This window comes from Melopsittacus undulatus, chromosome 2 (assembly GCF_012275295.1).
Source record: "Melopsittacus undulatus isolate bMelUnd1 chromosome 2, bMelUnd1.mat.Z, whole genome shotgun sequence".
Classification (NCBI taxonomy): Eukaryota; Metazoa; Chordata; class Aves; order Psittaciformes; family Psittaculidae; genus Melopsittacus; species Melopsittacus undulatus.
Window position 1 is genome coordinate 10,171,163 of NC_047528.1, and position 27,520 is coordinate 10,198,682.

At 43.5% G+C, this 27,520-nt stretch overlaps 2 protein-coding genes and 4 non-coding genes across 6 annotated transcripts; 1 reads left to right on the forward strand and 5 right to left on the reverse strand.

Annotated features, from left to right (window-relative positions):
• Positions 1-3: 3 nt before the first annotated feature.
• TAF1D (TATA-box binding protein associated factor, RNA polymerase I subunit D) lies at positions 4-14,287 on the reverse strand. The gene is given in 11 exon segments (XM_034072607.1): positions 4-157; positions 1,226-1,272; positions 1,592-2,506; positions 4,350-4,554; positions 4,878-4,935; positions 6,197-6,372; positions 6,603-6,658; positions 6,661-7,067; positions 7,172-7,415; positions 8,942-9,011; positions 14,184-14,287. Coding segments are annotated over 6 exon segments (1,050 nt in total). The 5' UTR covers positions 7,405-7,415; positions 8,942-9,011; positions 14,184-14,287; the 3' UTR covers positions 4-157; positions 1,226-1,272; positions 1,592-2,506; positions 4,350-4,434.
• On the reverse strand, positions 868-997 carry LOC115946623 (small nucleolar RNA SNORA1). The gene has a single exon (XR_004080675.1). It is a non-coding gene; the product is annotated as a small nucleolar RNA SNORA1 (small nucleolar RNA).
• LOC115946631 (small nucleolar RNA SNORA8) lies at positions 1,360-1,498 on the reverse strand. The gene has a single exon (XR_004080683.2). It is a non-coding gene; the product is annotated as a small nucleolar RNA SNORA8 (small nucleolar RNA).
• Positions 1,807-1,933, reverse strand: LOC115946628 (small nucleolar RNA SNORA40). Its single transcript, XR_004080680.1, has one exon. It is a non-coding gene; the product is annotated as a small nucleolar RNA SNORA40 (small nucleolar RNA).
• On the reverse strand, positions 2,632-2,703 carry LOC115946629 (small nucleolar RNA SNORD5). The gene has a single exon (XR_004080681.1). It is a non-coding gene; the product is annotated as a small nucleolar RNA SNORD5 (small nucleolar RNA).
• A 602-nt stretch (positions 14,288-14,889) lies between the features above and the next one.
• Positions 14,890-27,351, forward strand: C2H11orf54 (chromosome 2 C11orf54 homolog). Its single transcript, XM_034060201.1, has 9 exons — positions 14,890-14,928; positions 17,575-17,698; positions 19,781-19,879; positions 20,934-21,007; positions 21,761-21,862; positions 24,139-24,315; positions 25,049-25,198; positions 26,039-26,155; positions 27,048-27,351. Exons 2-9 carry the CDS (start codon positions 17,641-17,643, stop codon positions 27,219-27,221), a joined length of 951 nt encoding a protein of 316 aa, XP_033916092.1. The 5' UTR covers positions 14,890-14,928; positions 17,575-17,640; the 3' UTR covers positions 27,222-27,351.
• Positions 27,352-27,520: the final 169 nt, after the last annotated feature.

The following is a 27,520-nucleotide window of genomic DNA, read 5'->3' on the forward strand; positions in this document are numbered from 1 at the left end:
TTCCTAAAGCAGAGCACCTTGTCAGTTAAGAAGAAAACAGCAATTTTACAGATCACCAAGCTATAGCCAGCTAACTTGCAACAAGCCAGGGTTAAAAAGCAATCTGCACACTAACTTACCAAGATGCTGCTTCAGACTGGACTACCAGGTGGACTCCCTAAAAAGTAAATTGTTGCATCTGAGTAACAGTTTGAAGTTTAAGTCTTAATAAGTTACTAAAATACTGAATGAAGCATATCTATCATAGAATCACAGAATGATTTGGGTGGGAAAAGACCTTAAGATCATCAAGTTCCAGCCCCCTGCCATGGCCAGGGATGCCTCACCCTAAACCATGTTGCTCAAGGCTCTGTCCAGCCTGGCCTTGAACACTGCCAGGGATGGAGCATTTACTACTTCTCTGGGCAACCTGTTCCAGTGCTTCACCACCCTCACAGCAAAGAACTTCTTCCTAATATCTAAACTGAACTTCCCCCCAGTATGAAGCAGACAGACTGTGGTCCAGTTACACTGTCCAAATGCTAACAACAAAACAAAGTGGGTTTTTTGAAATCAGATCCATGGCCCAGACTATCACACAACTGCCAACAGCATCTATCCACTATGTGAGAAACTGGAGCGTTATGGCACAGAGGTACAGCTAAGGGAGATACCTGACAAAGGAAACCCCTATGACATCACATTTTAAAGCTTACAAATATGCTCCAATAAACCATCTACAAGAATGCAGCACTGCAAGTGTTCTTCCCCCACCTGCTAATTCTACTTCCTCTAGTAGGCAGGATGGAGAATCTAAACAAGCCCATCCTTGGGATTCTGCAGTAGCTGCATTTTCAGCTACATTTGCATAGCTGTCCCACTAAGTCAACCTGTTACAGGTCTCATTGTCACCACTGCAATTAACTGTACAGTGAGGAAAGCACAACCTGTTCCTTTTCTAGCCACATTTTCCAATTCAGACACACAGTGAGTTGTGTCTTTGTTGAATAACATGGCATAACAACTCTTCACAATGGCTGCAGAACAGCTTCTGGTTTGGAAGCCCAGCCAGTTAACTGCAGCAGACACATGTCACTTAACTGCCATCTGGTGCTTGGATTTGTGTTTCAAAAATCAAATCCTGATTCCTTGTAAAAAGGTAACCAAAACCTAAGACTTGAGCTTTTATGATCCTTATTCAACTACCTCCACCCAGGAAAAAATCAACTATTTCCTCAATACTTACCCTCAAGTAGGTGTTTTCCACTGCGTTCCAGACATCACAGGAATGCCCTTTTAAAAAGAAGTATTTTGAAATAGTATCATTATAGTTCTTCAATGTTGCATTTGATAAACTTTCCAATAAGAAACTTTTAATGTACTTGTTTCAACAGAAATACCAAGTTTAACCAGCACATCAGCATGGAAACCAACGATGCCAGCTGCTGAAATACTGTAGCACTGCTTTTTGAACACCCCACCAGGGAGACACTGCTGGGTGCAGATACCATCCAGTGCATAAGTCAGTCTCGTTACTCGCTGTGGAAATAGTACTTGCCTGAAGAAATCTGATACCCTTTATGCTGAAGTTCAGCAGAAATACAAAACTAACCTCTTTCATCAATGTGCTCCACAGGAGTCCACTCAAGTACATCACAAACCAGCTAACAGCCATAAGAACTGAAGCACTCAAAAGCTGCTATGCTCCATCTGCAGAACCTGGAAAGAAACAGATGTAACTGCACTACACTTCTGCAGATCTGTGACATGGGATCCATGCCCTAGGTTCATCAGTATTTGAAAGACTTTGCTTGAACACATGCAAATATTGTCCCTTCATACACGTAACACAACCAATACGTTCATCAGCTGTGGGTTGCAAAAGAAGGGTTTTTTCTAAGCACTAGGTTCCAGGTTTTTGTCTACAGCAACAGACAAAAACTGAACACGTGCTGGAACAGATTGAATGCAGCGGCTTTTAGTTTTCCACTGCTTTTGAAAGTACATTTGAAGCTATATCTCAGTTTCCTATTCAGTGGCCATTAGTAACTGTCACCTTCCACTATCATCTCTTCTATTTTGAGACACAGCTGCAGTTTGTACCAAAGTAATTGTGGCAAGGAATTCAATAGCAGATACTCTGTTGTAAGAACAACTGAAGCTGTGTCAAGCTGGTGTATTATCTAGCCTGGCACCCACACTACAGCACCAGCCAAATAAGAGACTATGTTCTTGTAAGGTTTCACTGCTTGCCCAGCTTTAGCTCAGGGATTCTCATGTTAAATATGTTTTCCTGTCCAGTAATCTTACACAGCATTTTCTTCCATGCCATTTCCTAGGCTGTCCTGGAGCCACACAGAGTTGGTAACATTCTACAGGAAGATGTTTTAGACATTTAGACAGCTTCAGCAAGACTTAAGTGCAAGACTAAGAGCTTCTCTCTGCTGTCCCCCTGTTAACCAGTTAAGAGCTTACCTTTTACATCAGGAAAACCAAGTGGCATTTCCTCTTCCAAAAGCACCATAAACTAGAAGAAAAGCAAAGGAATACAAACTATCAGATACAATCAAGCAACTGAGATTCCTAAAGCCAAAGGCTATGTTTCAGCAAGCAATGTAACAGTTGGCCTGATTTTCATGTGATTTATCCAGTTCTAATCAGAATTGAAATTTAGTTCATTTCTGAGTCACTCAGCAGTTGAACAGAAAAATTCATCACTTGAACTGCAGAATGAGCAGGACCCCACATAATGCCTTGCTACACCTTACCCTGCAAGAACCCCACTCCTAGATCCAGGATGAGTCTCTCAAGCCATAGAGTATCTCTCAGGTAGATCCCTAAAAGAGTTACATTTAGCCATTAATTTTGGACCAGTATTAAATGTCATCTTCCAACACTCCCTGGAGCCACTAAGCTGCAATTGGAAAACTCCCAACTTCCTTTACAAAGATTTGGGACCTTAACTGAAGCACACAGGGGATGCAACTTGACCTGCTCTAGTAATCATACTGAGCACCTACTGTGAATTTGCTCCCACTGTCAACTGTGTTTTGAAGGAAATGAAACAAGCAGATATGAAGTCCTTTTTTGACAACATCCCTGTTTGGCACAGACTGTTTTTAACTGCTAAACAGCTTTACTGCCAATAATGATTTGTTACCAAGAGTGACACAGATCAGCTTTGCTTTTTAAATCTTGTTGATTCACAAGTAAACTTCTTAAACACTTTTTTATTGACGCTGCTAGGAAGACAGCCTTGTTATCAAGTCAGCCATCCTCCAACATCACTAAACATTCACTACTCACGGTCCCAACTGTCTAAAACACCCCTGGGAGAGTATTTGCAACTGGGACAATGTTTGTGAAGGTTCCATTTTGTGCTTAGTCATGTTCACATCAGAATTCACCCAGGACGGAGAAGGGCAAGGGAAGAATCTTGTAATTCAAGATTCACTGTACTGCTACAGGTATTTTAAGGTAACTTCTAATTCCAGATTACTGGATTAGATTCAGGAGCACAGTTTTCTGACAAGTTATTCCACATGGAACAGACCACCTCAATCACACAAGTCCATTTTATCATCATCCGAACGCATCAACCATATTCTCCAAGAAACTTTTGTCCCAGTTGACTAACCACTTTGCACTTTTACTGTTTGCACTTGATCTGCATAAAGCTTCATCTTCAACCTTGACTTAGCTCCTGAAGTATTTCACAGCATATCCTGCATTTTCTCAAGACAGAAAAATAATCTTAAGTAGCACCAGTCAGCTATGAAAGGGTCCAAACTGTCCCTTGTAACTTGAGTAGATGTACATGTGCATGGAAACACAGAACCATAGAACCAACTAGGTTGGAAAAGACCTTTAAAACCATCAAGTCCAACCACTACTCCAGCACTGCCAAGCCCACCACCAAATCATGTCACTGAAAGCCTCAACTAAGTGATTTCTGAATGTACTTTTCTACACTGTGCTGCTGCTGTGTACAGTATCTGGACCTTCTTTTCACAGAATCACAGAATGGTTCGGGCTGGAAAGGACCTTAAAAGCATCTAGTCCCAACCCCTCATGCCATGGGCAGGGACACCTCACCCTAGACCATGTTGCCCAAGGCTCTGTCCAACCCGGCCTTGAATTCTGCCAGGGATGCAGCATTTACCACTCCTTTGGGCTGCTTGTACACAAGTCCTGTGAATCACTGGTTAACAGAAGCTGAGCTGTAGGAGCATTTCAGCAAGATGAGCAGCCCCTGAGCCATGGATATTATACATTTGACACAGGACAGCACAGAAGACACTTCCAACCTGGCTTTTGCTAAGCTTTTATTTGTTTTGTAACTGTCTCAGACACAAGCCCAATATACTCACCTTAAACTGAATGTGACCACGTTGAGTGACCACTGCCATCTCATTTGCCTGTTCACTAACGTAAAACCACAGAAGCCCAAAGTTCTCAGCTGCTGTCATATTCCTCCTCTACTTCAATCACTTCAGTTAATTTTGCACGTTTCTTTTCTGGCTTTGATTTTTTCTTACTGGGAATTTTGCTGCTTAGAATAAAAGAGCTGTTATCCTAGGAATACAGAAGACAGAAGGATTCACAAGTTTAGTTCTGAGATACTTAAAAGATAATATTTTGGTAGTAACTTTGCAAATTTTAAGAACTCTTCACAGAATTCTGTATTTCCTAAACATTCCAGCATTATTTCAAAGAGGAGAGAGTGTGGGCTCTCAAGGCAACCTCCTTATGGATTACAGATCAAGATTCACAGGTTTCACATGGTTAACTCTGGATCTAAGATCAAGGATCTAAGATCAAGATTTAAGTACTCAAAGCATCTTTAACCTCTGCAGAAAAAAAATGTTAGTTTCTGAAATGAAAGAATATTTACTCACCACTATTCTGACATCATGGTCTTCTTGATTATCAGAATTCAAGCTGTCATCATTATCACTGAAATAAAAATTCAAATCAAGCTTTGGACTTTTACAGTAGTCTAAAAATCTGTCAACTATTTTTCTGCTGCAACCCCTCTATTAAGAGAAACCTCTTAATAATTACAGCAGTGCTACAGCTTATCAGTGTACAATACTACTACTTCTACATAAGACTGTTTTCAAATGACAGTTTCTGACAGCAGAATTGCACCCACACAAACAGCACTGGCAGGACAGCAGCAGTGCTTAGCAGCAGAATAAAGATTCAGTGGCAGACATCAACAGTAGTATAGAGATATTTAGGACTGCACTGGCAAACAAGCTAGGATGTCAACAAGCCAGAAAACAAACAAAATACAGTCAGGTATTTATTATACAGTACCAAGGGGATGGTACTCAGCTAACAACACTACACAGCTTTCTTAATGATATTATTATATTTCTTAATGATATCTTAATGGTTATCTCCATACTGCCATGAAACAAGATTAAATTCCACTATCATGCACAGGTTTCTCAACATTGAGATAAAATCATTTTGCACAATGGTTTCAACAAGTGGCACAGGAAGGACTGGTTCACTAGTACTCATCTCATGTAAAGAATCAGCATCCACATGAGCTCATCTGCATTTATTCTAGAGAACTTTGCTACTTGAGGTTGTAGTGAGGGGGGGAGCTGGTCTCTTCTCACAACAGCAGCAGAACAAAAGGAAACAACCTCAAGCTGCACCAGGGGATGTTTAGATTGGATATTAAGAAATATTTCTTCATCAAAAGGCTGATCAGGCATTTGAACAGGCTGCCCACGGTAGCGATGGAATCATCATCCCCAGAATATACAAAAACCAGGTAGATGAGGCCCTCAGTGGCACAGGTTAGCAGTAGCCTTGACAGTGCTGGGATAATGGTCGGACTTGATGATCTTAAAGGTCTTTTCCAACCCAGCTGATTCCATGATAAAGGACAGGATAGTAGGAACTGAATTTGATATACCTGTTAACTGTCCCAACATCATATGCTACTGCAAACAACTGATCTCCTGAATTCCTTCACTGTGCTAAGTAGTGGGTTGTACTGGCTTGTCTAGAACAGAGTTAGCTTCAGGATGCTGTTCTGGAGATACACAACTAAAAGCAGAATAGATGGCCTCCCCACACCAGGGAACAGAGGGTAGACCAAGAGTAAGGGGAAGCTAGGCTGGAGTGTCATGCACCTCTATTAAAGTAGAAAAACACAGAAGTCTTATACCACCTAAAAACATAAAGCTAAACTTACTTTGTCTCCTGAATAGGGGAAATGGGGCCTTCATCATCCAAGTATTTGTGTTTCCGTTCCATCAGACATTCTCTTTCCAAGTCTTCACTAGCCTCAAGAGCTTTCAAAGCTTTCTTAAGATGTTCTTCATATTTAAGCATTTCAATGTACCGGAAATATCCCTTTAGAGCTGCTTGCTGAAGAAGAAAATAACAAACACATCGGGCAAGATCTTAAAAATACCACTATTGGGTAACCTGGTCTAGTGGAAAGTGTTCCTGCTCATGGCAGGGGGATGTAACTATGTGATCTTAGGATCCTTTCCAACCAAAACCGTTCTATGGCTCTATGACTGTCAATTTAAACTTGCTATGTTTAGACTAAAGAAAGAAATAATACACCTATCCCACAAAATAAGAGCACTCACCTCATAGCCAAGAACCATCTTCAGGGGAATATGTTTCTTCCCGTAATATTTTTTAAAAAAGGGAATTGAACACCTCTGTCTAGCAGCCTTCTCTTTCGCTCTTGAGGTGAGGCAGTCAGTGGTGGCCTCCCCACAGGCATCTGTGTGCTCACATATTTTCTCTTCTTCCTCTTCTTCTCTGTGCCATACATGTATTTTCGGCGTGCAGCAGCCTTAAACTTTTTCCCCCTGAAGTGATAGTCAAAAATGGCTTTCAAATTGAATTTTGTCTTAGTCTTCTTTGGAGTTTCTGATGGTTTCGGTGGACTTTGAGGGGACAGAGAAGAATCTGAGGAGCTTTCATTGTCAGGCACTCCTGCTGCAGCTTCAGCTTGTCGCCTTGAAGACTCAGATTCCTGTTTTTGTTTTGCACGGGCAGTGGAACATTTGGAATGGTACCCACTGCCACCAGCAACAGAGGCATCACTGAGAACAAGAAAAAATACTTAGTTTCAATACAATGTATACTTTTGTGATATATGACACAGGTTCTTCACATGAAAAATTCTAAACTAGAGATAAAAACTCACATTTCTGAATCACTGCTGTCCAGCAAAACCTCAGGTGAAGCAGCTGACAATTTACGTATGTTAAGCTCATCTGAAGATTCATCAGAAGCAGCATTCCTTTGCCTTGAACACTCCATTTGTGTATTTGTTTCACATGCACGTATTTTACAAGGTTCTTCCTGCCAACTGCTCATTAGCTCTTGGTCATCAGGGTAATCAGAATCAGAAGCCTGGGATCCATCTGTATCAGTCATGTTTGTTTGCCCTAAAAACCAATTCAAGACATTAAAGAACAGCATTCCCACACCATTCTCCTGAAGAAACTGGTTGCCTACAGCCTGGATGGGTGCACTCTTTAGTGGTTAAAAACCTGGCTGGGTGGCTGAGCCCAAAGGGTGGTGGTGAATGGAATTAAACCCAGCTGGCAGCTGGTCACAGTGGTGCTCCCCAGGGCTCAGTAAGTACTGGGACCACTTCAGTTTAGTATCTTTATCAATTATTTGGATAAGGGGATTTAGTGCACCCTCAGTAAGTTTGCAGGCAACACCAAGCTGGGTGGGAGTGCTGATCCACTGGAGGGTAGGAAGGCTCTGCAGAGGGATCTGCAAAGGCTGGATCAATGGGCCAAGGCCAATTGTGTAAGGTTTAACAAGGCTCAGTGCTGGGTCCTGCACTTGGGACACAGCAATCCATGCAATGCTACAGTGGCTGAAAAGCTCCTTGGTAGAAAAGGACCTGGGGTGTTTGTCAACAGCAGCTGAGCATGAGCCAGCTTGTGCCTAGGGGGTGAAGGCCAGCAGTGTCAGGATGATGGAGCTAGGTTTTTTTCAGTGATATCCAGTGGTAGGACAAGGGGCAATGGGTGTAAACTGGAGCATAGGAGGCTCCATGTTAACATCAGGAAGAACTTCTTTACCGTAAGTGACAGAGCACTGGAACAGGTTGCCCAGGGGGGTTGTGGAGTCTCCTACGTTGGAGATATTCAATGCCCGCCTGGACAAGTTCCTGTGTGATGTACTCTAGGTTACCCTGCTCTTGCAGAGGGGTTGGACTAGATGATCTTTTGAGGTCCCTTCCAACCCTCGGGATTCAGTGACTCTGTGATCAGATAGTGGCCAACATGGCCCAGGGCAAAGACAGTCCCCTTCTACTCAGCACTGGTGAGGCTGCACCTAGACTGTTCAGTTCTGGGCCTCTCATTACAAGACAAATACTAAGCTGCTGGAGTGAGTTCCATGAGTGGCATCGAAAGTGTTGAAGGGCAGAGAACAAGTCCTGTAAGGAACGGCTGATGGAACGGGGGTTGTTTAGCCTGGAGAAAAGGAGGCTCAGGGGAGCTCTTACTGCTCCCTTCAGCTGCCTGAAAGGAGGTTGTAGCAAGGTGTGGGCCAGTCTCTTCTGCCAAATAACAAGCCATAGGACAAGAGGCAATGCCTCGAGTTGCAGCAGGGCAGGTTAAGTTTGGATACTGGGAAAAATCTCTTCACTGAAAGGGCTGTCAGTGGCACAGGCTCTCTAGGGAACCGACGGATTCATCACCCTGAAAGTATTTAAGACATGTAGGTGGGGCACTGAAGGCCATGGTTCAGCGGTGGACTTGGTAGTGCTGTTTGTGCACAGCAGTAGTTAACAAGTTCTTAAAAGTCTTTTCCCAGCTTAACAGACTGCTGATAGCACTGGTTCACCCAAAGCCTGACAAACCCAACACCGAGCAACGTAACAGCCTAACATCAAAGCAGGTACACGAGAAGCAACAGAACTCTAGCTACCCAGACAGTGGCTGGTACTTACAGTCAGCAGCTCAGTATCATCCACCGCCTCTATTACAGCTCTGTTCTTAACATCTGGCACCACACAGACCCTTAGTAAGGAAGCACAACAACATGTAACTGTATGAGTATTTCAAACGTCTCTCAAAAGAGCAACGATCACTTCTCCAGTACCTCAGGCTAACAAACCGCTCTCTTTCCCCCACCTCACCCACCCTCAGCACTCTGAGGCTGGCACCACAGCAGGCATTCTGTACACTGTTATAGAGTGCTTGGATAAAATCAGAGAGCCAATTAAGTAAAATAATATATCAATTTATTACAATAAATTTGGCAAGCGATAGCAAGCAAAACAGCGCTGGGTGGCCGGGGAGCCTCTGCTCCACCAAGGGCACAAGCCCCCCTTTCTCATGGTTGTGGTTCTTATAGTCCTCTAATTCCGGTATACGTGTCCTTCCGTGGTGTACTCTGCGTCTGCACCAGCCTGTTGTTAGGGGGTCTTTTTCTGCCTCCTGGTGGTCGCTGGGATGAAGGCCTCAAGTCTTCCTCTTGTAACCATTGTGTGAGCTTCCCTTAACAAATGTGTAGTTCGGCATATCTTGCATAAGTACAAAGCTTGCACAAGCACCATCTACATTACCAGATTGTCTGTGGTTAATACAAGGCCTTACTCCTTAACTGTTCAAGGCCAACATCTGGTTTTTCTACTAGCATAAGCAGGATTTGATTAACAAACATTATCTCTTTTATTACAATCCCCCCTTCTTCTATTTATCATTTTATCAAATTGTGATAGCATTTCGGTTGCATTAATTAAATCAGTTTCTTCTCCTTTTATTTGTTCATATTTGGTCCTAACTATCATTAAATGTGCTGCTTCTAATCTCCCTTTCACAACTGATATTAATCTATTCAAAATACATGGTCCAAAAGGCCTACAATTAACAAAATTAACAGTCCCGCTAAAGTTGACAATAATGTTGTTAACCAAGGTGAATAATTAAACCACGACTCATACCAGCTTTGCTCTCTTTTTCGCTTTTCTAGCCCCTCTTGTAATTTTGTCATGGTGTCCTGTACCACACCAGTATGGTCAGCATATACACAGCATTCTCCTTTTAAAGCAACACACAGTCCCCCTTGTTGCAAAAACATTAGGTCTAACCCTCGCCTATTCTGAAGCACCACTTCAGACAAGGATCTTAAGGATGTTTCTAGAGCACTTACAGACTTCTCTATTTTAGCCAAATTTTCATCTATTGCTATCCTAAGGGAACTGAATTCTTTGTGTTGGTTAACCAGAGGCCACTCCTGTACCCACTCCAGTTGCCTCAATTGTTAATAATGTAGCAACTGTAAGTGCTGTAAAAGGTTCACATTTGGCTAAATGATTGTTCTTGGACAGTGTGATAGTCATATACAAATTGTTCTGGATGTTACACAATTTTTGGTACTACCATTACCTGAATACAATAATTGTGACTTTCATTGAATTAGAGGGTGTAACTCCTAGACTCGCACAAACCCATCTAGTATTTGCGGCAGGTAATAACCAATCAAATAGTGTTTCTCCTTTTATTGCTTATCACTCCACACAGGTGTTGTTTCTGTTTAGGTATGGAACCTATACATCTTCCTTTTCCTGTGACTTGGGTCAGAGTAATGCCTTGCTGATTGTTCTTTTTTCCCACAAACACTGTGCTGGGTTAGTACCATTTATTCGTCTAGCCTTTGTGGTGACTCCAACTGCCTCATAAAAAGGGGGTGTTATAGCATAACCAGCAATGTTCAGTTAGATTTGGGTTTGTAACATTGAATACAGTATAGCTAGCTTGTACTAGTTTCCATAAGCAATTACTTTCCATGGTGGAAGGCGTGGGAGTTATCGTGGAAGAACTGTCAGATTGTTTTAAAGGTTTCATTTCTTATGGGGGTGGATGTTGGAATTTTATCATCACCTGTTAGTGATGCATTTGGCCCTACTGGTTCAGGATCATTGGGTATGGGTTCCTTTTTTATATATAAATGGCCTCCACGATCAGTTCCTGGTTCCCATAGTCTTACTCCCCATGTTTTTCCCAAGAACCACCCGGGGTCTTGGGGTGTGGATACATTTATATAAATGTATTTGCAATTTCCAGCGGCTACAATGCCACCTACAGAATCTCGTTTGTGAGGTTTACATCCAAAGGGTGCCCATCCTACCTTTAAGTGTGGGTCTCTCCCTCCACCAGGTATCCAATTGGGGGCAACTGTTTCACAACCCCAATAAGCACAATAGTAGTGACCAGGATAGTTGCAGTAACTTTTTCCAGGATTAGAACTAGGGCAAAAATAGAACCCTACTTCGTTGAGGCATGGCTCTATGGGAACTAAATCACAAAGGTAAATGGTGAAACTGGGAGATCCCGGTGTAATTGTGGTCCTGAGTACTGCTTGATCTTCCCACCTGTTCAAGGTCCATTTGTAAGGCTGATGTACATGATCACCCAGAGTTACCGAAGTTAGCAGGAATAGCAATAGAAGCATGTACAAGAGTGCTGATGGGTCCTCAAATATCCCTGGAAATTTCTTATGTAAGTTTTTAGGACCTTTTTCACTGTGTCTATAGCAACGACCTTCTTGGAGTTTAGAGACGTTTATTAGGGAGCTAGTACTAGCAGCCAGGCAGCTCGTCCAGTATTTGTTTATAGTCCCAAGCGTTACATATTGAATTTGCTTTCCCCACCTTTTTACTCCTCTGCCTCGCCTGTCAACTCGGTTGCTTCGAGCCACGGGGGGTACCCTCTTCTCGGCACCAGAGGTATTCTTCAGGGGAGTTAATACTGCCATGTTTGAGCTGTCTTTTTGTGTACTGCTCCCAGTTTTTTTTATCTGTAACTCCTGGGGTGTCGCACCTTATTCCAATTGAAGTTTTTCTACATTTAATTTTGATAATTTCTGTTATGAAAGGCACAGGTTCATTAGAATGATAGCAGTAGTTTTCTGGATTGATTCACAATGCAAATGTGTTCCACCACTTTTTAGACTCTCTTTCAAATTGTCCTGTTGATACACCCACTCTAAGGGCTAGGTCAGTTAAATCCCGTTCTTTTCTGTAACATTCTACACATACCTCCCTGGGAGGATATCCATGACAGCTATGGACCCACCACTTCTCCTGGCACACTTTACACTTATACACACAAAAGTATAACAATTGCAACTAAGGTTTATACAGGTGATAGTTACATCTGAGTTCATCAATGCTCTTTCTTTAGAGTCAATTTGAGATCTCCAGGCTGGCCGCTGATTACTTTCCACTGGGATTCAAGGACCGGTCCTTTAACTCAGCTGGCATGTGTCCATCCCCGCTCAGCGGTTCTTATAGCTGTCTCTGTAGTAACACCAAAAACATCCTTCCCAACAAGGAGTCAGGGTGGATTCCCTCCATGTTTTAACAAGTACTTTGTCTCCTGGTTTAATGTTGTGTATTGAAACATCTAGTGGAGGTCTCTGAACTACTAAGCCCTTCTTTCACATTTTCTCTTGCCTCTCCATAAATTGCAAAACAGATGGCTGAATTTGGGAGTCTTCGATTTTAGGATAGTCTATTGGGGACATTCTTTTTTCAAGGGGCAAGCCCAAAATGCATCTTTTAGATCTATCACACTATACCACTGGTTTTCAGGACTTAACTGGCTAACAGGGTATAGGGGTTGGCTACCACAGGGAATCAGGACATAGTTCCTTTATTTATTTCCCGTAAATCATGTACTAGCCGGTAGCTGCCATCAGGCTTTTTAACTGGTAAAACTGGGGTATTAAAAGGAGACATACATGGCTCTAATAGCCCTTTGTTAATTAACCTATCTATTTTGGAGCTTCCTCTTCCCTCCGTACATACACTTTCTGAGCTTCCCTTAACAGTTCTCCTAAATCCTTCTCTTGCCAATCCTCAATCTTCACTAATTTCCTTCTAATATCTGTCCAAGATTTTACCACAAATTGAGTTTTTAGCAATGTCTGTCCCACCACAGTGGTAGGGTCCAGGCCAGAATACAATTGCAAAGTTTTTCGTAACCTCTCTACCCATTCAGTGGGGGTTTCATCCTTCTTTTGATAACCACTATGGGCTTTTCCAATATTCTGGCCCCTGGGCACAGATTCTCTGATGCCTTGAATAATTATACTTCATAAATCAGACATCTGGCCCCTGTCTCCTGCATCTTGGTTATTCCAATTGGGTCTTTGCATAGGCCATTTAGTGTCCACATGTGGACCCTGTTGGTGTTGTTGCTCCCAAAGTCTCATTCCAGCTTGCCTAATCATTTCCCTTTCTTCTCGAGTGAATAAAATATTCAAGATTGCTGTTAACTCATCCCAGGTATAAATATTAGGTCCCAGAAACTGATCTAATCTTTCAGAGACTCCGATAGGGTCCTCTAATAATTGCCCCATTTCCTTTTTGAATCCTCTAACATCCTCTGAGTTAAGGGGAACAGCCACATACCCTACTCCAGGTTGGTGTCCTCCCATGGCCACTTCTCTTAAGTGATATAACTTCTCCTGTTCTTTTCTCTGTGTCTAGCTCCGAGTCAGAACCCCAGACGCAGTTTGTTCAGTTTGATTCTGAACCTGACTCATTCTCCTCCAGAGGGGGAGCATTTGGTACAGGAGAATAATAAGGAGAAGGGGAAAAAGGGGTTTTCCTCTTAGTTTTAGTTTTCTTCCCTTTTTGCAACTTTTCTTTAAAGGTGAAAAGATGGACTATTGTATCCTTCCCTAACCATAGGGCAGCATATTCACTTTCTTCTAATGAGGAAGGTTCCTTATTGTTCACATAAATGTTTAGTGCCTGGCAAATCCAATCTTCAAATGTGCCGAAAACTGGCCAATATAAATTGTCGGCTCTAATTTTCTGTCCTCCCCATACTTCTACACAATAATGTATCATTTTTTATTTATCCTTCCCTTTCCTAGATAGGAAGTCATTCCAATACATAATCATTAGTCCTAAAAGACTGTCAGGGGGTATTTCTGGGAGCTGCACCCGATACTCCCTCCCCATGGAGGCAGACGGCTTGCTTTTCATCTGTCCCATGTTCCGGAGTGCCTTCTTTCACACACTCACGAACTTCCCCTCATTTGTGGCCCAGTCCCTCGCGGGAGTAGGGAACCACACTACTAGAGGGTCCGCGCTCGCTTCGTCCAGAAGGACGTCTCACACAATCACACTCCGGGGAACCCAACCCCAACCGAACGGATAACCGGCCTATACTTACTCACTCCTGAGTCTTCGCTCGGTCTGCGTGCACAAAGTTTACGGGGTACACCGGTTTTCTTTTGCTTGCGTATCACTTTGGAGGGTCGTTGATCCGGTTTAGTGGGATATCCCGCACCAGGGCCGTCCGAAGACGGGGTGCCTCCCTGACACGAGAGGCTCCCCGGCCGCCCAGCGCTGTTTTGCTTGCTATCGCTTGCCAAACTTATTGTAATAAATGGACATATTATTTTACTTAATCGACTCTGATTTTATCCGAGCACTCTATAACATACACGAACACCCGCTAGGTTACCACAGGGCACGGACATCCCTATCCCGCACCGACGGCCGCCACACTGCCCGCTCCCGGGGGTACCCCGGCCGGGGAACGCCACACCCGGCACGGCCCCACAAACGAAGCGGTGGACAAGCGGTCACGACTCGATACCACTCTTCGCCGTCACCCGTCTCACCCGTACTGCCCACTCCGGCAGCCCCAGCCCCACGGATGGCGGCGGATGATGAACAACCCACAGCCCAGCTCCCCACTCACCTCACGCATTACCACCACAAAGAGCGCAAAATGGCTGCCCGAGAGCTTAAATAGCACCCGGATCTCGCGAGAGCCGCGCGGGCTGGCGGGAGGAAGGGAATGGAGCGAGGGTGCCGCCATGTTGGGGGTGGTGATGGGGTGGGTGGTTCTCGCTCGGAGGGGAGGGGGGTGGGGGGGGCAGAGGCACGGAGCAGCGCAGGCGGCGGGGCAGGTACGTGCGGTCGGGAGCGGGGCTGGGGGTCCTCGGCCACTGCTTTTGCTCTTTCCCATCTCCCCCTTCAGCTGCTCCCCGCCTAGCCCAGGGGGGTCCGGGCTTTCCTTCAGGTCCCGCTTGGTGTGGGACCGCTGCACGGTTTGCCTCTCCTCAGTGCTGCGTTCCCTCGCTCCAGCGCTCCGTGTTGCCTCTGGCTGCCCGGGCGCTCTCCACAGGGACTTCGGTCTCGCCTGTTCTTGCCCTTCCCCAGATCCCAGCCGCTTGAGCTGATGCCCCGGCTGTCCTGCCGCGAACGGGATCTCCTCCCGTCGCCCCAGCTGAGGAACGCAACCTCTGCGGCTGCATCTGTGCGTGTGGTGGCATCGCCGGATGTCTTCTCTCACTGACTGTCATTTTCCAATTTTCCTCTCCTCGTTCTTTCCCTTCCCATTCTGACTCATCTCCAGCCTAAACATAACTCTTCCTTTCTGCCTTCTACCCTCCAAACTAGTTTTAATGCAGGTTTTGATACCCTTTCCCGCCTTGATATCATGGTTCCCGTTTCATGTGCACTCTCCCAGCCCTTGACTAGCCTCTTTGATGTCTTCTTCCTTCCTCAAAAAGACAGACTTTTTAAAGTCCTTCTAGATGCTTATCCTCTCCATTCTTGTTGCACCATCCCGGATCTATTAATCTTACTGTCCCTTTGCCATTTGCGCTCTTTGAAAGCCTTCTGTAGCATTTCAATGTCACTCCACCCCTCCAAGATGGGCCGTAATTGTTGTCTCCTTTCAGGTTCTCTGTCTCCCATCCCACACAAACTCCTCTGTGAATGCTTGCTTGGGTGGATGCACTTCTGTTCTGTGTCCTTCCCCGTAAGGACTAATGTCTAGCAATCAGATCAGGTTTATTATGGTCCTTCAAGCTTTTCCCACAGGCTTTCCCTCCTTTCGTGATTGTGGTGAACTGACCACTGTCTTTTAAACAGCAGGTGATGGTCTAGGTATTGTACCTGAGCCTACCGATGTGACCTGTGTCCAAGTCTTGCTTCTGCCTTTTGTACCACAGCAGTTCTAGCCTGTTTTCTTAGTCTGTTTCAGACTTTTTCAACCAGTTACCTTGTCACTTCCTTTCTCTGACTCATTGCTCTCTTTCTTGTGTTCTTGTGTGCACACCTCAAGTCTTGCAGTAGGGCTCACCCCATCTGATGGTAGGCTTCTACCAGAGGCATCAATCCAGCCTGTTACATTCTGCTACACAGCCAGAGAAGGGTGGTACCAGTGGAGATGGATAAGACCAACTAAGATGAAAATTACTGTACAAAGATAGTGGTGTTTCTCCCTTTATCTGCTGCTTGCTACAGCAGTAACTGGAGTGGCTGAACTTAGCACTTCAAGACTTAATGTAAGTGACTGCTCTGATCTCCCACCTCTATTTCTTTTTTCAGCAGGGTTTTTTTTAACCTTTACGCAGACTTGAGAGGCCAATGGTGTAAGGAAAGTTATGATTTTTGACAGTCAGGACATAGAATCATAGAATAGTTAGGGTTGTAAACGACCTTAACATCATCCAGTTCCAACCCCCCTGCCGTGGGCAGGGACACCTCACACTAAACCATGTTCACCCAAGGCTCTGTCCAGCCTGGCCTTGAACACTGACAGTGATGGAGCATTCACAACTTACTTGGGCAACCCATTCCAGTACCTCACCACCCTTACAGTAAAGAACTGCTTCCTTATATGAAACTTAACTAGGACTTCTTTTAAAATAGAAGCTAAAAGTATACAGAAACAGCCTTCTCATATCACAGCCCTTTCTAAGAAAACCTCTGTCAGGTCTGGGATTGTAATTGGGGTTTTGGCTTTTTCCTCCGGGGCTTGAGGTCTGGATAAGTGGGACCCATTTTATTTTGCTGTTGTGTGCAGCAGGCATGTGACTAAGGAGTTAATAATTGCTGTGGCTGGGTTATAGGTAGTGTATAATCAGCTGTTCTGCCCTATGCTAGTGGTTGGCCCTACTAGTTAACTTTGCTGCTGCAAGGCTGACTGTAACATAGTTCATTTGTAAAGCGGTTCCTAAAGTTATATTCAAACAAAACTTTCTGTTGCAGGCTCTGTAGCCATTCACAACCTGATACTGCAGGTCTTGATGCTGTTGTTTTCTATTTTGCTACTAGGCTGTTCCCTTCTGAAGGGGGAAACACAGGTCTAGAATCAATTGGAGACCATGGCACAGCTAAGGTTGAAAGTTCACTATAGCCAGTCCTGGAAAAGTAAACATTAACTTAGGGAAGACGTGAGGAGGCAGCCACTGTGCTCAGAAAAGCCCAGTTTTCTTTCAAAACCAATCTGGCTCTAGGCTTGCAAAGGACACAGATGAATCTGACCTGTCTTCATGAACTGGATTCAACACAAAGTGTGTTTTGCCTATACCCACTTGTAAGCTTGAGGGCTAGCATGTTCAATGCTCTGAGACAGGTACAGAGCTGACAGACCCCTCTTCTTCCAAAGCACGTAAGAAAATTAACTTTAATATTGAAGCTGTTAGTCTTTGCTTTGATGGCAGAACTTCAGTTCTACTCTTGTCTATTCTTGTGTGAAACTGAAAAATAGGTAACACTAAAAACAGTCTGTTTTAATCATTAAACTATTATCCTTGTTGCAGATCAGCTGCTCCTGCAGTGTGGTAGATTGTAATTAGTTTCCTGAAGAAATCAGCACTCATTAGGAAATGGCCAAAGTCGAAAGGTTTGCTTTTCATGTTCCAAGTCTGGAGGAGCTTGCGGGGGGTAAGTCATGCGGCGTGTAACTTTTAACAAACATTTAATGTACTCTTCAAACTTATCTTAAAGCTCTTATCAAAACCTCTCCACAGCGTGCAGGGCATGCAGAATGTTCCTGCTCTTACTTAGTGATATGTAAAAAGCACTATGTTTGTATATGCTATTATTTCCTTAAAGCAAGCATTGACTCCTCCCTGAGACCCAAATGATATTCAAGCACACAAACAACCTTTCAAACCCTTTAAAACTCTCTGTGTATTTGCAGATTTGGGGGAGTGTAACAGTTACAGACTGAACTCATTTACACGTATGGGATCATCTGCCCTTCTCTACCCTCCTGTATTTCTTTTTCAGGACTACCCAAAACACAGCTGACAAGATGCAGTATAGCACAGCAGGTCCTCTTGCTTGAACCTAGTTGACTCCTCTCTTGTAGATTGCCTTAGAACCAGGCTGCAGGAAATGTTTTGTTCAGTTCTTCTTTCCAAAACCACCTCCAAATGTGCTCAGAAGAACAGAGTGGTTGAGGTTGGAAGGGATCTCTGGAGGTGACTTGGTCCAACCCACCTCCCATGAGCTTCTTTCCTTGCCCTAGTAGAAAGGCATTGTTCCTCTGGAAGTCTGTCTCCTGCAGCAGATGCATGAAAGGATTTATATCTTTCAGGACTGGTTCTCAAGCTCAGGGTGCCACTCTCCCAACTCCTTGTCAGTTTGACATTTACATGCTTTGAGGAAGTGTGGTCCCAGCAGTACCCTGCGTGATTCTCAGTGCTTTTCTCACCCAGCAGCAATCAGGCTGGGCGAATAGGCCAAGGTTGCTATAGACCTGTGAGGCCTGTAGAGAACAGCAGGTACTTGCAGTAGAACAGCTTAAAACAGTAGTAGGGAAAAATGAGTCACAAAGTAGAATTTCCCTTTTTTTCCACTGAGTTTGTCCCAAGGATTTCCTGTAAGCTGTGAATTTTGTTGCTGTCCAGCTCTCGGGAAGCATTTGAGGAGTGCCCTTTTATTGTCCTTTTCCGTTTGTCAGAAGGTTCTGAAGTGTATCTGGGAGACCTGCCAAGTACCTTCTACTGACCCTTGTGGTCAACAACTTGGTAAATGTGCTCCCAAGAAGTAAAGTATGGCTGAAATCCTGATTAGAGAAAACAAAATCACAGGAGAGTCCTGAGTAAATAAGGAACTGCCTGATTTGAGACAACAGAGTGGATTTTCTGTTCCTTAGTTCAAGACATCTGTCGAAGCAGACCCCCAGGCATGAAAGACCTCGGACCTTTTGACACGATATTTGAAGCAGTGGATGTGAAGGCATTCCCACACTCAATTAAGGTTTGGAAGTTATTTCCAAAGAGTGCACTTGTCTGAGTCAAAATCCTCCCTGTTGCTTGCGTGACTTTGCAAGTTCTGAACCTAAAAACATTGATATGAAACAAAACCAGAAGTTTAGTTTTGAAGCTGTTCATTATCATCAGCACCATTTGTTATCTGTCTTGTCCAGACAGTGGCACTTGCCAGAAACATCTCCACATGAATGTAAATCTGACAAATCTGTGACAGCAGAAGTTTCCAGACAGCAGAGATAGCCTGAGATTATAATCAAGCTATTGCAAACAGTCTAGTTAGTACATTTAAAGAACTGATTGTCACTTCAGCTAAAACTTACTGCCTTCTTTGCTCTTACATGATATTTGACTGTGGTTACAGTTGTTTACTCCTGTGAAGCAAAGCCACTGTTGAGTGTGTTTTCAATTTACCCATGTTACTTCACATTGTGTTGTTCCTAGTGCTACTCAGAGTAGTCAGTTATTGTATTTCAATTAAAAGCTCTTTAAAATTCTTAAAATTAATTAGTGTGGTAGCTACACAATTATCTCTACAAGCTTTTGCTCTTCTCTGAAGCTTTGATTCAGGCAACAAGTGCCTACTACGGACAGTAACACTTAATGGAGTTACTTAGGGTCAGTATAATGCTTTTAATGTATCTTGCTGAAATAATCCCTCAACAGATGTATTTATTGTTGTTAGCAACTTGTCAAACTCTTGGTAATTTTTCATTGTCAATAACTTTGCCATTATTCTTTATTATAGTTTTGCAGAAAGGGCTCAAAGAAAACTTTGCTGATGCTCAAGTGTCTGTTGTAGACTGCCCTGATCTGACTCAGGAACCCTTCAACTTTCCTGCCAAAGGTAACCACACATTCTTGTCTTCCACAAAGACTTCTCGAGTTCTTTCTACCTGATCCTACTTGGTTTTGATCTTCTAAAGATGTTGGGACAGCTTAAATTGTTTTTCAGATAAAGAACATGCATGAGAGGAGAGCTACATATTTCTGGATTTGATTCCTAGTTGATGTATGACCAAAGACAAGTCATTACCAAGGACTTGTCGTAATTTTCTTAACCTATGATTGCAATACTCACTAGTTTCATAAGCTTTATTTAGTGTACTGAAAAGGTTTTGAAATTGTTATCCTCCAGATGGAGAAATTCTTTAGGTCCATGCCAATCACTGTCTGAATCTAAGGAGTTACACTTCCAGGCATTTTTAAATTCCTGTCATTCATGTATGCCAATGAAGTAAAACCATCTTATTCTGAGTGGCTTTCATCTTGTCTGACATTAGCTGCCTGGAAGACAGACATGTCAGCTGTGCTACTGATCTGAGTTCCCTCTGTCATCAATGTATTGAAAGAAACACCTCCAGAAGATGATTCATCACTTCTTAAAATGCATCCAAATAAGTGGGATGAATTGTCCCGAGACTTGGGCATCCAGCTTTGCTGGACTTTTGCAAGTGGAGTGTCAGTGGGGGTATCCATTGTGTGGTGAGGGCATCTGAATGGAGAACTGGTGAATGGCAGTTGTTGCCCACTGTAATAATGTTTTTTGTGCTTCAAAGAACGTTAGTTTAATAACAGGTGTTAAATTTAATCCTACTGTGAAGCATTTTATGACTTAATGTCATAGAATCATAGAATCCTAGAACAGTTAGGGTTGGAAAGGAACTTAAGATCATCAAATTCTAACCCCTCTGCAGGGCACATCACACTAAACCATATCACCCAAGGCTCTGTCCAAACTGGCCTTTGTGTAACACTTTCTGTAAGCATGCTATGGAAATAGTGTTCTCAAAGGGTTTAAGAAGCTTGAGGAAGCAGTTCTTTGGTGGGTTAGACTGCATGCTCATTTAAGATTATTAGGGAAAGTATTTTTACCAAGCTAACTGACTGTATCTTTCCAGGAATCTGCGGAAAACCTAGGATAGCAGATGTGGGAGGTGTTCCTTACCTCATACCTGTTGCACAGAAAGAAAAAGTGAGTTTTTCCTGTGGCTGTGGGGTTTCATACATTTGTCAAAAGAAAAGCAATATTTTGTTGAAATATAAACAAAACTAAGGACTAATGAATACAATAAGACTTGCTTTCAATGGTTTATGAGATTGATTCTGATGTGTGTTAAACATAGACTCTGTCACGAAATCTTACACATTGTAACAAAAGTAGCAAAATGGTTAGTGGTTCATCTCCTGCCCTCAAATACAAGGTAGTTTTGGAAACATACTACCTGTGATAGCAGCCATGGAAGGAACTACTAAACAAGAGGCTCCCCTGCATGTTTATATGTGGTTTGCTGCATGGCTGTGATCTCAAGTCACAGTCAAGATTCCCTCTAAAAACTGTCTGGTTTTGCATTTTCAGGCCAACACTGGATTTACATTGCTGTCCTTTTCTAAGAAAATCATGCCTCCTTTCGGAGACCTCACCCCATCTGTCTCTGTATGATATTCTCTTCCATTTGACTTATTTTACACAAATACAAATTCCAATAAAAACAATCATTCAGGTTTGAGGTGAAATGGCAGAGGAACATACAGGCAGACTCTACCTTTCCAGAAAACAAATGGGTGTGTACCTGATTTGTTACTGTCAAATATTGTGTTGTTCAGAAACTGTCTTCCACCTAATTATCCAAAATACTAATGAAGGCCTTGTGAATTAAATGCATCCAGAGGTTACAGTGAATGTAATGACTACACCAAAATCAAAAGAGTGTTTCTCTTTTTGCAGGTTTATGATCTAAATACAGTTGCAAAGGACATAGAGCTGCCTGGAGCTTTCATTCTTGGAGCTGGAGCTGCTTCGTCTAAGACTCTTGGAGTAAATGCTGAGGTCAGTAAATGAGTGTGATGGTTTTCACTGAATTCATGGAAGTATCATAATAGTAGAATAGCATGATGAGTATTTCCCATTTACAACAAAACATTTAATAAACACCATTCACACCAAAAGCACATAAAACACATTAGCAGGAATTCAAACAAAGACCACCCTATGAGGTGCACACTATTCAGATAATAGAGCTTAATCTTTAACTTGTAATTCCCCAGGAAGCATGTGATTCATAGAATCAGAATAGTTAGGGTTGGAAAGGACCTTAAGGTCATCCAGTTCCAACCCCCCTGCTATGATGGGCAGGGACACCTCACACTAAACCATATCACCCAAGGCTCTGTCCAGCCTGGCCTTGAACACTGCCAGGGATGGAGCATTCACAACTTCCTTGGGCAACCCATTCCAGTACCTCACCACCCTAACAGTAAAGAACTTCTTCCTTAGATCCAATCTAAATTTGCCCTGTTTAAGTTTTAACCCATTACCCCTTGTGCTATCACTACAGTCCCTAATGAAGAGTTCCGCACCAGCATCTTTATAGACCCCTTCAGATACTGGAAGGCTGCTATGAGTTCTCCACGCAGCCTTCTCTTCTTCAGGCTGAACAGCCCCAACTTACTCAGCCTATCTTCATTGTACTGTGAAGAGTGCAAGAAATGTGTTTTGAAACTGACTGGCAAAGACCTGACCAGAGGATTTAAAGACAAGATTTAGAAATGCTTTGTCAAAGTTGCTGGTAAATGCCTTTGAAATACTCCCTGGGTTTTGCACTCTTGGATGGTTTTGTTCTACCTTGTGAATTTTAAAGATGCCACAGACAAAATGGTCACCTACAGGAAAGGTGGGAGACAACAACTCCTGCTGTCAGAGTCTTTCCAAATGGAAACCTCTGGTCTTGCCATCTCCTTGTGATGCATTTATTGGTGGATGGGATAGTCCATCTCAGCATTAAATTTGGGCCATTATAGAATCATAGAATCATAGAATAGTTAGGGTTGGAAAGGACCTTAAGATCATCCAGTTCCAACCCCCCTGCTATGATGGGCAGGGACACCTCACACTAAACCATATCACCCAAGGCTCTGTCCAACCTGGCCTTGAACACTGCCAGGGATGGAGCATTCACAACCTCCCTGGGCAACCCATTCCAGTGCCTCAACACCCTAACAGTAAAGAATTTCTTCCTTAGATCCAATCTAAACTTCCCCTGTTTAAGTTTCAACACATTACCCCTTGTCCTATCACTACAGTCCCTAATGAATTGTCCATGACCAGCATCCCTGTAGGCCCCCTTCAGATACTGGAAGGCTGCTATGAGGTCTCCACGCAGCCTTCTCTTCTCCAGCCTGAACAGCCCCAACTTTCTCAGCCTGTCTTCATACGGGAGGTGCTCCAGTCCCCTGATCATCCTCGTGGCCTCCTCTGGACTTGTTCCAACAGTTCCATGTCCTTTTTATGTTGAGGGCACCAGAACTGCACATGGTACTCCAAGTGATGTCTCACAAGAGCAGAGTAGAGGAGCAGGATCACCTCCTTCGACCTGCTGGTCATGCTTCTTTTGATGCAGCCCAGAATACGGTTGGCTTTCTGGGCTGCGAGCACATTGAAACCGGTTCGTGTTCATTTTCTCATTGACCAACACCCCCAAGTCCTTCTCTGCAGGTCTGCTCTGAATTTCGTTTTTGCCCAACCTGTAGCTGTGCCTGGGATTGCTCCGACCCAGGTGTAGGACCTTGCACTTGGCATGGTTAAACTTGACAGGCATCAGCCCACCTCACAAGTGTGTCAAGGTCCCTCTGGATGGCATTCCTTCCCTCCAGCGTTATCAACCAAACCACACAGCTTGGTGTCATCAGCAAACTTGCTGAAGGTGCACTCAATCCCACTGTCCATGTCACCGACAAAGATGTGGTTGTTACTATACACAGAGAAAGTACTACATAGAATTCCAATACTTGTATGCAGGCCTCACATCTCAATCATTAGTCTTTCTCCTTTCTTTGCCAGTACCATTAATCTTCACATAACATTAAATTTAGCTGTCGAGAAAAGGTAGGACTATTTTCTGGAGTTTTCAATTATATTATCATATTAGTGCAGTTTTCTTACTAGTACAGACCTCATTCTGAGAGACAGATCTAGGTGACAAAGGGTATTATTTCTTGGGATCATGGTCCAAAGCTTAAATTCCATTTATGTGAGTTCTGTTCATTTAACTGACTCTTTACATGTTCTTACTGACTTACACTTACATGGGGTTTTTTTTTTTTCAGCTTATCCCTATTGTTCAAACTAAGAGTGAAAAAAAACCTGCTGTAAATGGGAGCTATTTTGCTCAGATAAATCCTGCAGATAAAGGGTGCCTGCTTGAGAAGTACAGCAGTAAATCCACTGACTGTGAGTTTGCGCTCTTGGCCAACCTTTATGCCAGTGAAGGCCAACCTGGTAAGGTGTGTACTTGGATCAAAGGTGACTTTGCTTGTGGAGCTTTGTGGCTGAAGGAAAACTTACAATTCAGTGTTCTCCTATTGGTTGCCTGTGATAATAATAAAGTAGTAATTTCATAAAATGAATATCCAAATATAAGGAACTGATGTCAGTGAACAAGAGGAAGAATTGGTGGAGACAGAGAGGAGTTTGGATTTTTTTTATAAGTATTGGTTTACTAAAACTCTTTCATCATAAATAATCTGTCCAAAGTAGCAGTGATTTAAGGAAATGGTTGTACAATGCACTTGTGTAAATCATCTCTGGGCACTTGTCTAGTTTTTTTGGAGAAGTGCTTCCCCCAACACAGCTAGCGCAAAGAGGTGTGGGCAGAGAGTCAAAAACCTGACAGCTGCAGTGGAAACTGAGCAGTGTTCCCTGTTCCCAAGAGGTTTTTTAGATCTTGGGAACAGAGTGGAAGGCAGCTGGTGAACAGAAAGGGGTTGCTTATATCATTGACTCATGTATGAGTAAATGGCCTGCCCAGCACCCTAATACAGGCAAAGCTAGCATTGAACACTCAGGAAGGAGAGTTGGTCAGGTGCTGGAAGGATGCAAGTGGAGCAGCAGGGAAACTCACATCCTGAAAAAGTCCTCTTGGTTTGTAAGCTTGAAAGAACTTCAGAGCAGCTTTCACAGACCTTTGCAGACTGTTGCAGCATGAGACAGCAGTGACAACTTAACTTTATTTTCCAGGTCATTGAAGTGAAAGCCAATGGAAGAACTGGGGAACTGAACTTTGTGTCTTGTCTGAGACAAATTTTAGAGAAACAATATGGAGAAAAGCCAGTTGGGATGGGTGGTACATTTATCATTCAGAAGGGGAAAGCCAAGATTCACATTATGGTATGTTGTTCTCAATTCAGAGAACTTTCTTTATCTATCAGTAAACAGATGTGTAAATCAGGGTATAACATCTTAGTGCCTTGACTTTTGTTTTCTATTTTTAAATGGATGCATAAACTGTTAGGATAAGCGCTGCATTAAAGTAAGGAGTTGATGTTGCAAAAGTATTACTCAGCCTTAATACCATCATCTTTGCTTTTGAAATCTGTGGGCACCTAAAGAACTGGAGAGCCACTGTAAAATGAACTGAAATTGAATACATGAAATTGTACTTATAAGAAGCAGTAGACTTTTTTTTACCAAGTAACCAAACTTCTAAAATGTACCAGGAGGAGAATCCTCATTTCAATAGTTCTCCTGTGCAATGAAAGAAGCAAAATTCTGATCACTTCTGTTTCTAGCAGAAACACAGTAACGGCCACTGCTGAGCTGCTGTTAGTCAAGAATCAGGGACTGTAGCAATAGGACAAGGGGTAATGAGTTTAAACTTAAACAGGGGGAATGTCAGATCTAAGGAAGAAGCTCTTTACTGTGAGGGTGATGAGGCACTGGAATGGGTTGCCCAGGGAGGTTGTGAATGCTCCATCCCTGGCAGTGTTCAAGGCCAGGCTGGACAGAGCCTTGGGTGACATGGTCTAGTGTGAGGTGTCCCTGCCCATGGCAGGGGGGTTGGAACTGGATGATCTTAAGGTCCTTTCTGACCCCAACCATTCTATGATTATATAAGAACAAATGTGAGCAGAATTGTAGAGAGGGAAAAAATGAGGGGAAGTTACTAGAGAAAAGGTACCTCGATACAAGTGTCTTCCTTTCACTTACAAAGCTTTTATTTTGTTGTAGCCTTCAGAATTTTCTGCCTGTCCTCTGAATACCGATGAAGATGTGAACAACTGGCTCAAATTCTTTGAAATGAAGGCTCCACTGATTTGTCAGCCAGTAATAGTTTCCAGAGATCCAGTGAGTCTTTCTCATTTCTGAGTGTAAACTGAGACTTGTAATGAATTTTGTCTTGGATGTGACTTTTCTTTCAAGAACAGGAGTGTGTATATATTGTATACACATTGTATATATACATTGTATATATATTGTATATACCACCTCTCCTAGAGGTGCAGTAATGAAATGGAAGCTTACCGTTTCTATGACTGGACAGAGCCATGAAAATGGAATAGAGGGCTGGAGCACTTCTATGAAGACAGGCTGAGAGATCTGGGGTTATTCAGCCTGTAGAAGAGAAGGCTGAGGGGAGACCTTAGAGCAGTCTTCCAATACCTGAAGTAAACCTACAAGAAATAGGAGAGCAGTATTTTACATGGGCAGTTGGGGACAGGGCAAGGAGGAATGGCTTTAAACTGAAAGAGGGTAGATATAGATCAGACATTAGGAACAAATTTTTCCCTGTGAGGGTGCTAAGACGCTGGCACAGGGTGCCCAGAGAAGCTGTGGCTGCCCCATCCCTGGCAGTGTTCAAGGCCAGGTTGGACAGGGCTTGGAGCAACCTGCTCTAGTGGAAGGTGGCCTTGTCTGTGGCAGGGAGATGGAACTGGATGAGCTTTAAGGTCCCTTCCAACCCAAACCATTCTGTGATGAAAAAGTAAATTTCTGCAAGATTGACATGAAAAGTTGGGGGCTTTCAGGTTTTCTAAACTCTCTGATGCCCTATGGTAAGGCTTTGTGCAGCTCCTCTTCTTTTGTCTCATTAGTTTCACAAGCATCTTGCGAATTTCAGTGCTTAATAATTGGAGCAGGCTCTGAGAGCTGTGGAAATCTGCATGTAGGAGAGTTGATCCCAGGACTTTTGAATACTGTTCACATGGATATGTGTTCACGGGCCTTTCTGTGGTGACAGGGCTTTGACCTGCGTCTGGAGCACACCCACTGCTTCAGCCACCACGGGGAAGGAGGGCACTACCATCAGGATACCAGTCCCGACAGCGTGCAGTACCTGGGGTACTTCCTGCCTGCCGAGCTGCTCTTCCGCATCGACAGGCCCCAGGAGACCCACCTTATCGGGAGAGACTGAAGCTGGGGTGACAATTTAATCTTTATAAAATACAGATGCTGATTTTTTTAACGCTTTTAATTATGTACAGTTATCAGAGTCAAGAATACATATGGCAGCAATAAAGAGATGACTTCCTCATTTCGTGAAAGAGAGAAATATGGAGTGTATCTGTCGTTGCAGTTATGACTGTTACTGCCCCAGAAGGATGCAGGTCTGTTAAGAGTGGGTCTGGAGCAGGGAAGGAAGGCGGCCGCTCTCGCAGCGCTTCGTGTTAATGACTCCCTGCAGAGCGGGACAGCTCTGCGGGTGTCGGTGCC

What these genes read in the sequence shown, in the direction of transcription:
- C2H11orf54 (XM_034060201.1), top strand. Translation starts at nt 17,641, where the DNA reads ATGGCCAAAGTCGAAAGGTTTGCTTTTCATGTTCCAAGTCTGGAGGAG. An exon ending in CTTCAACTTTCCTGCCAAAG is followed by an intron (nt 19,880 to 20,933) that starts GTAACCACACAT and finishes GTATCTTTCCAG; the next exon opens with GAATCTGCGGAAAACCTAGG. An exon ending in AAGCCAAGATTCACATTATG is followed by an intron (nt 25,199 to 26,038) that starts GTATGTTGTTCT and finishes ATTTTGTTGTAG; the next exon opens with CCTTCAGAATTTTCTGCCTG.